The sequence below is a fragment of the Osmia bicornis genome, chromosome 16, assembly GCF_907164935.1.
Source record: "Osmia bicornis bicornis chromosome 16, iOsmBic2.1, whole genome shotgun sequence".
In the NCBI taxonomy this organism is placed as follows: Eukaryota; Metazoa; Arthropoda; class Insecta; order Hymenoptera; family Megachilidae; genus Osmia; species Osmia bicornis.
Window position 1 is genome coordinate 4,084,455 of NC_060231.1, and position 13,364 is coordinate 4,097,818.

Consider the following 13,364-nt stretch of genomic DNA (forward strand, 5'->3'; position numbering starts at 1 on the left):
GCAGATGTTCCATTGGATCGATAAATCTTGGTGCGTTGAATGACATTTTCACGTTTCGATTGTAGCACGGAGGACATTGACGCGTTTAGGTTACTTCGATTCGCCCGATGATGCTCGATGACTGATGAAACAAGGTCGAAGGTCGTCGCAAGGGGTGAAGATACCCGGCGATTAATATTGGTAACCTCCGTTGCTAGCGTACCCTTGACCACCTCCGCCACCTCCAGAATAGCCGCCTCCGCCACCTCCAGAGTAGCCACCTCCGCCATTTCCGCCTCCTCCAGAGTAGCCGCCTCCGCCTCCAGAGTACCCACCACCACCTCCGGAGTAGCCACCTCCGCCACCTCCAGAGTAACCACCTCCACCGCCTCCAGAGTAGCCGCCACCGTTGGAATATCCACCGCCGCCGTTCGAGTAACCGCCGCCGCCACCTGAGTAGCCTCCACCACCGCCGGAATAGCCACCTCTACCGCCGCCGCCGCCGTTAGAGTAACCACCTCCGCCTCCAGAATATCCACGTCCGCTAGAATCGAGGCAAAATGAATTTAAACGTGCGGCTACTAGAACCTGCATTCGTCTAATAATCACAGAGCCCCAGAGAATATTTGGTCCCATGGCAAAGGACCTTAAGACCTATATGGGGCCCAGTCTCCCTAGAGGGATAGTCACCTTAGGGCAGGCATGGGCAGCTAGTAGTAAATTGAGCCGGAGCGCTCTCCGGCGCTCCGGAGCTTGTCGGCGAGCTCAAAGCGGAGCGTGAACCGAACCGAGCGGCGGAGAAATATCCCCACTCCGTAGTATCTTTAGGGTACGCAGTCGAAGCATGCATGTGTGACGTTCTCTGTCGAACGCCACACGTTCGTATCGCCTCACCGCCGCAGCTCGATTTCTCCTACAATGCTGCCCCACCACCTCGAAAGAGCGAATCAGTAGAGTAAGCGCGCTCCCAAAACAGTGTCACTGTCAGACGCGCTCTTTGAGCCGGTTTCGTGCCCATGCCTGCCTTAGGGCCTAGACCCATACTATCCCTCGGGGCTCTGTTCAGTTACATGAAAGCACGTCGTGATCGTTACAGTGCTCAATTGCAATTATAATAAATTGGTGAAGATAGTATAAAAATAATGTAAGTCCATTACCCTCCATTGAAACTGCCACCACCGGTGCTAGGTGTACCGTAAGACGAAGATGGTCTTGAGAATCCGCCACCGCCTCCAGTAGGAGCACCATAGCTGGAGGACAGTCCACCGCCGCCGGAACTAGGTGCGCCATAAGACGAGGACAGTGATCCTCCACCTCCACCTCCACGGGACGGGGCACCGTAGCTTGACGAGATTCCGCCACCGAAACCGCCACCGCCACCGAAACCGCCGCCGCCACCGAAACCACCGCCGCCACCGGACGAGGGGGCGCCATAGCTGCTAGAGGGCGCTCCGTAGCTACTCGATGGGGCTCCATAGCTGCTAGAGGGGGCTCCGTAAGAGGAGGAAGGACGACCACCGCCGCCGCCACCACCACCCCCACCACCTCCATTAGGTGCCCCGTAACTAGAGGATGGGGCGCCGAAGCTTCCGCCGCTTCCGCCGCTTCCGCCTCCTATATTCGGTGTCCCATAACTCGTTGATGGTGGTAAATAGCTGCCTGAGACTGGCGCTGTAAACATTTACATAAATTTTTAGAATAATTATGCATCTTTGAAAAATCACAACCTAACCTAACCTAATCTCTTTTCCCTATGTCGCCATTTTCCCTAGGGAAGTCCTCCATGCTTGGTACTGTACGTAACTAGGCAAGTATCGCAATTACTTTAATTAATTAATATAAACGAATTATTTCAAAAAGATTTATGAAGGAAGAATATTATTCATGTTCCGCCTTTTATCCGTGTCGTGCAACGTTAACTAGATCATGAAAGACTTCCGGTTTTGGTGTTTGTGCTGGTCGTTAGTCGGTGAAAGTGTGGGAAATTCCTAAACGAATTCACCTTCGCGATTTCACGTTGTCTTCGCTTGCACATCCGCAGCTTCCATCTTTCAGATTACGGAGGTTAACAGCCACAATCTGTTCGCATTGTTTTTAATTAAGTTCGTGACTGAATCATTCCTCGACGATACTTCATTACCGGAAGAGCGTTTATAATTGAACGTCCGCAGCTTCTATTTCACTTAATAATTCGTTAATCAACGTCCCCTCAATTTATATTTGTCCTAAGAATAATTGTTATTTCGAAAATTGCGTTATGCAATAAACAAATTCTTACAAAATTTTGGTTATTAATTATATATAATTTAAATTAATTACACGTCTGAAAAATTATGAAATTTTACCGCTTAATTATCAGAATATCCAAATTGGAGGATCATAGTGCTATGAAATCATAATTTCTATTGAGAAACCTAATTGCATCATGTAATGTACTTAATTACATACTTATCAATCTGTTCACGATACCAATATAGTAATTACATCAACAGAATCCTATTATTATTTAAGTACTAACGTGCTTTGAATATTTTATAGGTTATATTCAGTCAATATACAGAGCGTTCCAATGTTAATGGTACTTTTAGGAAGGGGGTGATTCAACATATAAAACTTCCTATATTTTTGTCTGTCCTAAGTGAATATACTTCACTTTTTTAACTTTAAGAGGTTAAAATTCTAATTTAAAATATATCACAGTGTAAGATACTGGCGCCATAATTAAAGGGTTAAGATGACCATGTACTTTTATCCAAAAGTGTGCCAGGTTGTTCCAATAGCTTATTCCTGGCTCCTCAACGATTTCTATTTTTTCTTCGCGTCCTGGTTTTTCAATTCCGCGCCCGAGAGAAACTTGCCGCAACGCAGTCGCGTGAAATGTAAGTCTTTCACTTGGTAATGTAGATAGTTTTACCACGTTGAGTTAATCGTCGTATCATAGAACATCGATATCACGTATCGTCCTGATTGCCCATCGACGCTTTCTATTCTTTCCTTTGCTTTCCACTTTTTTCTATGTCGAGCTCCATGGCTACCAAATAGCGTAAAATTATAGAGAAACTCGATCGTGACACTTAAGTGTAATGAGGTGATGGGCAGATCCTGTGCTCGCCCTAGAGTACTGGCGTGCAGGGTGAGTGGAGCGACGAGGTGGGAGGAGTATGAAATTTATAAATTTCCAAATTATCGAATTTGGTAATATGGAAGCTTAGAAATATCAAATCTTCGAATTTATTACTTTTCAAATTTCCAAGTATCCTAATTTTCCATTATTCAAATTTCCAAGTATCCAAGTTTTCAAATTTCCAAATATCCAAATATCCAAATATCTAAATTTCCCAATGACCAAACTTGAAACTTAAATAATTGAAAACCTAAAAATTTATAACCCTCGGTGCCCCGCACTTGCACACCTCTGCTTCGAAGTGTCAACGTATAGCACATATAAAAATAATGTATTTTTTTTAATTCTTACCATCGGCTGAGATGGACTGCCAGAATAGGGCCGTAGTAAGCACGGCCGCGGCCAGGGTGGCCCAGCTCTTTGCGGGCCTCATACTCCCTGACGATTGGTCGACGAAGCTGGAAGGGTGCAGCCGACGCTGATTCACATGCACGAACCACCCCGATCGGACGTAAGAAAACGATCACGTGTAAAAATCAAATGAAATTCAGAAACGTCGAGACGACTTGGTCCGTACGACGCATCCGTAAGATTTCGTCTAACGTGCTTCAAACATCGTCCATGTCGTTTATATAGTAGCTGGTCTTTTGGAGAAAGTCCTCGTGGGAGTGCAAGAGGATGCTATGCTAGACATCATGGGGTGAAAGACACGAACAGTAATAGGGGGGAGGGGGGGGGATAAGGAATCAATGAGGAGGGGGATAGACAGGAGATGCGCCACGTTTGACCCTGGTCAGCTTGTTAACACCTTTTTCTTTTTTAAGCTCCTTCTCTCTTGTGTTCGTCACGAACTTGATGATCTCTTTAAGATGAATCGCCGCCAGACATGTCCTTGATGTCATACTTGATGGAACAATGATCGAGGATGATGGGTAGTTGGTAAGTACCATTTACTCAATGTTTCGTCATTATATTAATATCTTTATGTAAGTTTCGTAACAGTTCAAATGATCGTGCACTTCTCGAAGTATGTCCTCTTTTTTGGCTGATGACGGTTCTTTGGTTAAATTAAGGTCGAGATATAAATTAGAGTTTCTTTCTTTGCATCCTTGTTGTCCCAGTGAAATTTTGAACAGGCGATTATTGGAATCGTGCTTCGAATTTGTTAGATTTAGCAAAAGTTTCTCGTGGGAGGTTTTCGAGCAAGGAAGCACCTGCATTCTTAATAGACGTTTTGCATTTTGAACGATGACATCTGAGACCCTCCATTTCTAGGGAAAATTTAGGCGAATATTATGGAAAAATTTGTTTCTAAAGTTTTAGCAATGTTTAATTAGTATCAGTCATAGAAGGATATTAGTACTAAGTACTTCAGATACTTCTTTGTGAAACTATTTTTATAAGTAATGAAGAGTACTTAAATATTAGATATTGGATACTTGAATACTAGATACTAGATACTAGTTGTTCCAGTTTAAATTAGTATCTGAGGGTACTCTAATTTAATAGAATTAAGCTTCTTTTAAGTACCTCACTTGAGTTAGTACTTTCCCCAAATACTAGATACCAATATTAAATACTTGTAACACTAGTATCCAATATAAAATACTAAATGCTACCAAATTTCTGAAAATCACTCAATTCAATGCAATCCCAGAACGATTGCATTGGAGGAGACTTAAATTTCCTGCACGTTCTGTTTAAAGTGAATTATTATTTTGAATTATGTGAACAGCTTACGAGTTATCGAGTGGAGATAAAAACTTTTCTCACTATTATGAAGCAACAAGATATAATACGAATTACCTGGCAACTGATCAGACCGATAGTTACAGCAGATTTTTTACGCAACGAACAATGTTTTAGTGAAAGCCATAATTCCATTAGATTAGGATTAGGATGCATCAGAGCTGACATACTGCATCAGTGCACACGACTACTGCTGCTTAACCCTTGATCAGCGAACAAGAATCCAGGAGGCTCTGAAAGCATTCTGTAATCATTTCTTTTCAATTTACATTAAATTACCATCAAATTGGCAAGCTGTGGTACGAAGTAAAAATTCCTGTTATGTCAAAATAATATTTATTTTTAAAAATCACCTCATCCATATCGAATTAATGAAACACTGAACCGCCTGGAATTGAATGTTTCATTTTTGTACAGCAATCATTGTTGCAATCAATTGTTCACTGGACGATGAACGCATTCGAATCTGGGCCAAAGTGTTCGTATTACAGTAACGTTGTCATACTCGTCGCATCTTAGCCAGCATTAGCTTAGTTATTGCTACACGAGCAATAATAAATCGTCGATTTAGCAACGTTCTTTCAGCAATCAGTGAGAGCGCACTAGGTGTCGGGAGCATTTCGTGAACACCCACGGTGTACATCGTTGCGGACGCAAGAGGGGGAGAAAACGGAGGAGGTTGCTTCGAACAGGTATCGCTGTTACAGATAGAAAAGTTGTTCGATTTTATCTGAAATCGAATCATTAAACGATAGTGTGCGATCCTTTTATACTCTCTGTCTGTATCCAGGGAAACGACACAAATTGCTTACTCAATTACCGATTACGTCAGTAGAGAATAGTGGTTCTATTATTTTTGTTAAATTCATTGTAATAAACTACCCACTATTTATTTGAAATGAATTAAAAATTTCATTGAATCCTGTTTTTGGAACGGCCTGTATGTAAGTCGCGAAAGGAGTCAATGAATTATATTGTTCTTCCAATTTGCAGCGTCTAAGCAAACGAATGAATTTACTCGGAGTAGATGCAATCGGTCGACGTAGATCATTGAGTAAGAGGGTGAATCGTAGGAGCGATTGGTAATGATACCTCGATTTGCTACGTTTACTGCTACCATTTTGATTCCAGAGTTCCGGAATTCCAGAATTTTAGAGTTCCAAATTTCTAGAATTCCAGAATTTCAAATTTCTAGAATTTTAGAGTTCCAAATTTCTAGAATTCCAGAGTTCTAACTGTTCAGAATTACGAATTTCTAGAATTCTATTGCTTCAAATTTCTAGAGTTCCAAATTTCCAGAATTCCAAATTTCTAGAATTCCAGAATCCCAAAGTTCCAAATTTCTAAAATTCAAAAATTCTAGAATTCCAGAATTCTAGAATCCCAGAGTTCAAAATTTCCAGAATTCTAGATTTCTAGAGTTCCAGAGCTCCTGGTTTCTGGAGTTCCGAATTTCTAAAATTCCAGAATTCCAGAGTTCCAGAATTCTAAAGTTCCCGAGTACCAGATTTCCAGAATTCCAAAATTCCAACCCACCAGTGTTATCTACTAAAACACACAGTTCGGTCATCATTCTCGCACCAACAATGGTGCTGCTCGTTCTGGGTAAGAAAAGCAGGACGACGTCGGTTGCAAGGAAGAAAAAAAGGAAGGCGAAGAGATCGTGGCGATTTAAATCGCACGCAGAGGATTGAGCTAGAGTGTAGTAGGAAGAGCGTTAGATGGAAAGGAGGATAGATTGAAGCGTGGGGTAGGAAAAAGCGAAAGTCATGTCAGACCAATCAGAATGAGCCAGAACGGAGCATTGTGCGCATCTTTGCCCTAGATAATTAATATCCGTTGTTGGTCGTTTTGCCGAACGGTGCATCGCGTTGCCCTCGATTGCCTCATTTCCCCGTCTAACTAATTGATTAAAGGGATTATTATTACGATGCCAAGCAGGATCCTATAGCCTAAGGCCGATCTATTTCGCTCGTCACCGGGCCGGGTTTGACAGCCGACTGTTGCAATACCTGCTTCATTTTTCTACCCCTTTGTCTTCGTCTTTCTATCGTACAACACACATAAATATCATCTTCCACCTGCGTTCACGTTGATCATCTTAAACCATTGAGAATGGATCTTTTCTTTGGAGAAGGAAGACAGGTACTTATTACTTGTATGCACACAATTTCAATCTTGTATCATTTAACATGGAATACTAATATTTATTTTCTTTTGTTTCTGATATTTTGTGGTATTTGTGTAGTATTTAGTATTTCCTATTGGATACCAGTGTTACTAGTATTTTACACTGGTATCTAGTATCTAGTATCTAATGATGGAGTACATTGAGATACTCAACTAGTATTTAATACTGGCAAGTATCACCAGTACTCAGTGCTAGTATTTAATACTAGCAAGTATTACCAGTATTCAGCACTAGTATTTAATATTAGCAAGTATTGTCAGTGCTTAGCACTAGTATTTAATACTGGCAAGTATCACCAGTACTCAGTGCTAGTATTTAATACTAGCAAGTATTACCAGTATTCAGCACTAGTATTTAATATTAGCAAGTATTACTAGTACTCAATACTAATATTTAGTATTCAAGTACTACCGAATACTAAATTAAGTATCTAAGTATCTAAATAGTATATAATAATATTTAATAGTATTTAATATTCAGTATTAGTATCACCGGTATTCAATATTATTAAACAGTATTAATATCACCTATGCAATTGCAATGATTTATTAAAAGAAGAAGGAAGAATTATTTCTGTGTACCTAATTAGAGGTGTCCGAAGATAATTTTATTTCTCTGCTACCTAACGTAGGTTTTATTTAACATCTCGCAGAAAAGGATTGCAGTTGCGGTGATTTATTGAAAAAAGAAGGTAATATTTCCTTCTCGGATTCCTAATGAAAAATGACTGGAAACTGTTTTATTCTTTCTCTTCCTAATGTGCTGCATTTGCTATCTCGCAAAAAATGATTCCACGGATCTCCTTTATTCCAGTCATTGTCTTTTTTTTCTCGGTTTCAACTAAACGATCTAAAAATTATATTTGGCATCAAGAAAAATGACTCTCGTTAAACTGATTACATAGATGCCTTCTGTTTCTTATTGTATAAATATTTTGATTCTTTTGTTAACCACAGAAAAAGATGAAGGAAGAATAAATTTCTTTCAAATTCACGAAGATTAACCTTCCCAGTTTCAATAGGAGTATACTTATTTCGTAGTATATAAATTCTTAGAATACGTTGTTTTTTTGTCACGTCCTCAATTTAATCTCAGGACTGCCAAATAAATGACAAGTCTTAAGAACGATCCATGAAAATTTCCAAGGTGATCCTTTTACTTTCGTGTCTGCGATGTTGCTTAACCTTTCGCTCTGTGAAGTAAGAAACAGTGTCATTAAGGGGGGGTATAAATTACTTCGCTACAATTTCTCTGTAATTACAGGACAAAAGTGAGTGAAGCTACTTATCGACCTTCAACATCTTTAATACCGCGTGAAAACATTGGTTTCCGGTGAAACTTGAAAAAACAATGACATTCTGTTGGCACATCTTCCGCTGAATTATTCTGAACCGTTAAAATAACGAGGAGGGCAGATCGGGTACACACAAGCCATCGGTGATTGATTACTAAGGAGACCGTAAAATCACCATTTCCTCTAACGTTGACAAGAAAAATAAATTTGTTTCCTGAGAATTTCTAAAGTTTTTTTTACGTCACTAATGAAAATATTAGCGATTAATTAATTTTAGAGGATTCAGCAAACGAATCTATGATATTAATTTTTTAACGAATTAATAATTAGACATATTGGGCAAATAAATATAAAATTTCAGAAATGGTCGAAAAGAGTTTTTGAACTAACCTGAATTTTTCATAAAATTTGTAAAGTACAACTAACGTTGAAACAAAGAAACCGAATGTGTATCGGTGTCTCCCTTTCATCTCCGATTCTAGACCATCCACGTGTTTCCTCGTCTCTTTTGAAGCGAGTCGGTGCACCTACAGGCAAGGGGGTTACGACCATCGGAACAATGTCATCGACAGACGGCAAGCTTGTAATTAAATGTCCATCTGAAACGTAACTGCATTCGATCGATACCTACGTTGCATGCTAGTACGGTGAAATGCGTGTGCCACGTGCACGTGCGATGCGGAATTCCAGTCCTTCGATTACATATTATTAACTTGTCCTAGTATTTATGAATTTATGATTATCGTGTAGTAAAATACTGCAGTAAATATTAGGGTAACTAAGAAGGGGGTAGGGTGAAGTACCTGAGCCCCCCCCCCCCCAAGTGAACCCTCATTATCTTAAGATTCTAAACTTTTAGAATTCTAAAATGTCAACACTTGGCACTATTAATAAAGCTAAGAGATTTGCCCCCCTCTTCCTCCCCCTTCGCCCCCCTATAAGAATCCTAAGTATTAACCCAGCAACTGAAATTTTCCCAAAGAAACAAAATTAAAATAATTTGACCTAGTTTAAAATATATTTGTAGGACATCATTTTAGATAAAAATTTCATAAAATCGTAATATATTCCTTAGCTAGGTATAATATGGTTTGTAGCAACCTTATTCATATCGGGGAAATTTCCTTTCTCCTTTGATCTCGTTATCTTTGTAAAACCGGTAGCACCGGATTATCTCATTCCTTTCGTTGATCCATTTAGAGCTAATTAATATTAAACTCATGCACGTACCTAGCAGTGTGCTATAATTATTACTGCCTAAATATATTACCCGGGCAAAAGCATAGAATTATTATTCATATCATTTTCTGCGACAGTTCAATTGTTCTCTTTACTTAATTAATGAAAAGATCGCTATTTCTTTTTAGATACATTTTAGGCTAGGTCACCGACGATCGCCATGTTGTTTTAGATAAATTTTAGGTTAGGTCACCGACGACCGCCATGTTGTTTTAGATAAATTTTAGGTTAGGTCACCAACGACCGCCATGTTTTTTTAGATAAATTTTAGGTTAGGTCACCAACGACCGCCATGACGGTCAAGCTTATTCTTCTAACGGCACATTGGCCGTCGAGTATGACAAGAAACAAGTGTAAAACACGGTAAACATCGATGAACTTTCACTGCAGCATCGTTCAAACAGACAGCAGGTGAATATTACTTTCTTCGAGCATCGCCGGAAGACTGCAGAGAGTCCCAAGGATACAGGAAGCGGCGGAGGATTCGGTGAACGAACCGAATCGAGGAAGAGACCAGGAACGACGTGTCGAAATCACCTCTGACACACATAACTCGCAAACAGTGACGAGATAATTGCACGCAGAGCACGCGCGATTTTTCACAAGCGTGCAACGAACCGGTTGTAATTCCATCGCGAGAAGCGTGACGTGCCTTCGCGATACTCGTTAACACGTACAATGCCTGGAAAAGAAACAAACCTGAACGGACGAGCAACGGACAAAAGATGGACGGCTGAATGGACGAGGAATGGATAGAAAGCGAGCCCGAGCGGACTTAGGCTGACTGGAGGCGTTGAGGAAGCGTGCCGATAGAAAATAATTTTTTAAAATGTTAAAAATTTTTAAATTCCGTATGAAAGGAAACATTGTCCATCTAATGAATTCTGAATAATTCATTTGTTTAATTATGTAAGGAAGTGAGATGTAATTTTCTGCTGGTGTTGCAGAGGATTGCAGCATCGTAAGAAAGATTTTTCCTTGGAAAGTATGCACAAACGGAGAAACCTTCGTGCAAATGGTATCTGTTTACTAATTCCAACAATAAGTCGGAAATCGAAGAATACGTTTCACTTTCTCTGGATTATGAATGAACAGAGAAAGCACGTCATAATTGATAACGCACATATCTGTGTTTAAACATTATTTAGAGTGTGTTATGAACCTTAACTGCAGAAAATTTTCAAAAATCTTTCAATGTTTAATTATAAATTTCAATAATAAGTCAATTAATTGTGAATTAATTTTCATTATATGTTATGAATAATTATTTGCAATTTACATTATCGTTCATAATAAACATCCTCTGATATCGTTTCACGTGAACTGTCGTTATAAATAATCCATACGATGAATTTAACATTGAATGACTGATTAGCATTAACGAAGCTTTCCAAGTACTAATGGCTCACGCTAATCTTCCACGAAACGAGTCTCTGGCTTTTCCAGTTTTACATAAGTAATGATGGTAGACCTACTATAGTGAGAGATTCGATTTTCGATTATCTAGAATTCATTCTAATCCTTGAATAATCTGCTGTCGTTGACCACAAGCTTTCAATAGTACAAAGCACCCTAACCTTCACCTTGTTGTTCATTTTTAACTTAACCTAACCTCTCAAGTCGAAAACGATCAGTTCACTCTACATTATTATAACAAAATAATTAAAATTAAAATGAAGGCTAGAGTATTAAATATAAAAGCAGAATTAAAAAAAAAAATGTTAACTTTGATTTTTCCTATTGTACCATTAGGTACCTAACCCTCTGTATACATTTCCCTCCTCCTTCATCAGACGCCTTCATTATGGTAATTATACTGTTTCAAACAGATTCGATCAATGTAGACGTCGGAATAGTGAATTTCATAATCGTAAGAAAGGTCGTCGTCGCGGTGCACCCTGGTGCACTCGGTTGTTCCTGTCTGACGAGGAGCGTTGGAGGGGCGCGGTAGGCGTGGCTATAAAGGGGTGGAGGGCGTGGTTAGTCGGGATCAATAAAACCACCCAGTGTACCGGCGTTTCGGGGGTGAGTTAGCGGGACCGGAAGGCGAGTAGAGCACCTTCGAAAAGTGCTTTGGGCGGTGGTGGCGCTGAAGTTGAGGAGGAGAGGGCTCGAATGGGTGCATGGACTCCGGAGCAAACCACCATCGATCCTTCTACCTTTCCCCTCTTCACTCTCTGCGATCCTCTCCGAGGTGCTCTCGTCAAAAGTACACCATGGTCTGTGGAATTACACAGGAGACTTCATTCGTACAACGCAGTCACGTGAACGTCTGTACGCGCCGTTCTCTGAACGAGACGACCCGTGAAAACCGTCCTTCCTTTGTGCCTGTCGTTCCTTTGCTCTTACTTCCGCACGATGTACCCTCCTACGCTCCTGTTTTTTTGCAAACTAATCGCTCGCCTCGCTTTTACCAGTTGCACAGGGCGTATCCTTGAATAGGTTGTTCGAAATTTTTACACCCATGGCGAATTTCGTCATTCCATATTGACCAACTTGTCTGGCCTCAACGCAATAGATTTCAGGCAAAATCGTCTAGTCACGCTAGTTTCTTATTGTTACAAAAGCGTGGAACGAAATCAAGATAAACGGGATCATGTGCGTCATCAAAGTTTTATTGTTATTTTTACCATAGGACCTGTCCTTAACCTTCGCCGACCCCTGTTAACCAATAGTTCATGTAACACCTTAGGCATGTACACGTGGGGACAACGTAGGCCTATTTTGATTAACAGTAAATGTATCCACCATTTACACTGCTGGACAAAATTATGAGACATGCTAAAAATTTTCAGGAGAAAATGTTAATATTGTATCTATATTGCATGCAACAGCTGTCCATATCAATAACCTAACCTCCATTAAAGGTTTTGTTCTCCAACGTAACCTAACCTCCCTTAACTCATTTCTTTCGTTTTCTACCATAACCTCTATTTGGAAATTTAAGTATCGCTATAGTTTTGCCTTCAGTCTCGAGAGAAGCTAACCTAGAAATGTGCCAAGTGGTGAAGTACTCCTACGCTTCTTCCTAACTAAAGGAAACCTAAATTGCACCCGACTGTACACACTCGATATGGATTTAGATGACCGTGACTCGTTTCGAATCGATTTCTTCTGGCCTCAAAACAAAGTGTTTCATTTAAGAATAACGCGGTTGGACAACAAAAGTTTGCGATTACGCGTTGCCACATTTGCTAAGCGTTTTTAATCCCAAGTGTACTCTCGGGTCTACTTAAGCTGAAATCATTCTGCGGCTGAAATTAAAGTTTGCATCACGGATAATATAAGAACGGTTGATTACAGGTAATAAATTTTAACGCGGACAAGATATCTGAAATGAAACGCCTCCGCAGCAAAGAGGAGGAGAAATTGTTGAGGAGAGAATTGAAGTCTCCAGAGATTCTGCCAGATCTGGTTAGATTAAAGGGTTGAGAATCACTGATCTGGATAATGGATACATGATAACCAACGAATTTCCATGAAAATTCTCAGGTTATATTAATTTCCATGAGTGTACCGGAGCGTCCATAAAGATAGACCTCGGTCTGTCTGAAAGATTCATCATGCTGCTTAGCTGCTCCCATAAAATGGACGCATACAATGGATAACGACCGTGCAAAATGAAGATCCGAACGTGCCGGCTTAATTAACTTTCACTTTATGGTCGTAAGGAAGGGTCTTCGCACCTATTGCATCAAAAGAGCGGGGGTGTTTCACGGACTAATGAGCCTTGCACACTTTTGATCACCATCAGGCCTTCTGTCTGGAGTAAAGAAGACAACGAGAGA

General features: G+C 40.3%; 1 protein-coding gene across 1 annotated transcript; it reads right to left on the minus strand.

The window, feature by feature from the left end:
• Positions 1-86: 86 nt before the first annotated feature.
• LOC114879067 (loricrin-like) lies at positions 87-5,012 on the minus strand. Its single transcript, XM_029193585.2, has 4 exons — positions 4,910-5,012; positions 3,455-4,374; positions 1,137-1,650; positions 87-523 (listed from the first exon to the last, which is right to left on the minus strand). The coding sequence occupies exons 2-4, from the start codon at positions 3,534-3,536 to the stop codon at positions 172-174; spliced, it is 948 nt and encodes a 315-aa protein (XP_029049418.2). The 5' UTR covers positions 3,537-4,374; positions 4,910-5,012; the 3' UTR covers positions 87-171.
• Positions 5,013-13,364: the final 8,352 nt, after the last annotated feature.

Bases quoted from the DNA above. Each gene is read 5' to 3' on its own strand.
- LOC114879067 (XM_029193585.2), bottom strand. From the start codon at position 3,536: ATGAGGCCCGCAAAGAGCTGGGCCACCCTGGCCGCGGCCGTGCTTACT. The intron at 1,651-3,454 runs GTAAGAATTAAA...AAATGTTTACAG, and splicing joins GCAGTCCATCTCAGCCGATG to CGCCAGTCTCAGGCAGCTAT. The intron at 524-1,136 runs GTAATGGACTTA...CCTCGATTCTAG, and splicing joins GGTGGCAGTTTCAATGGAGG to CGGACGTGGATATTCTGGAG.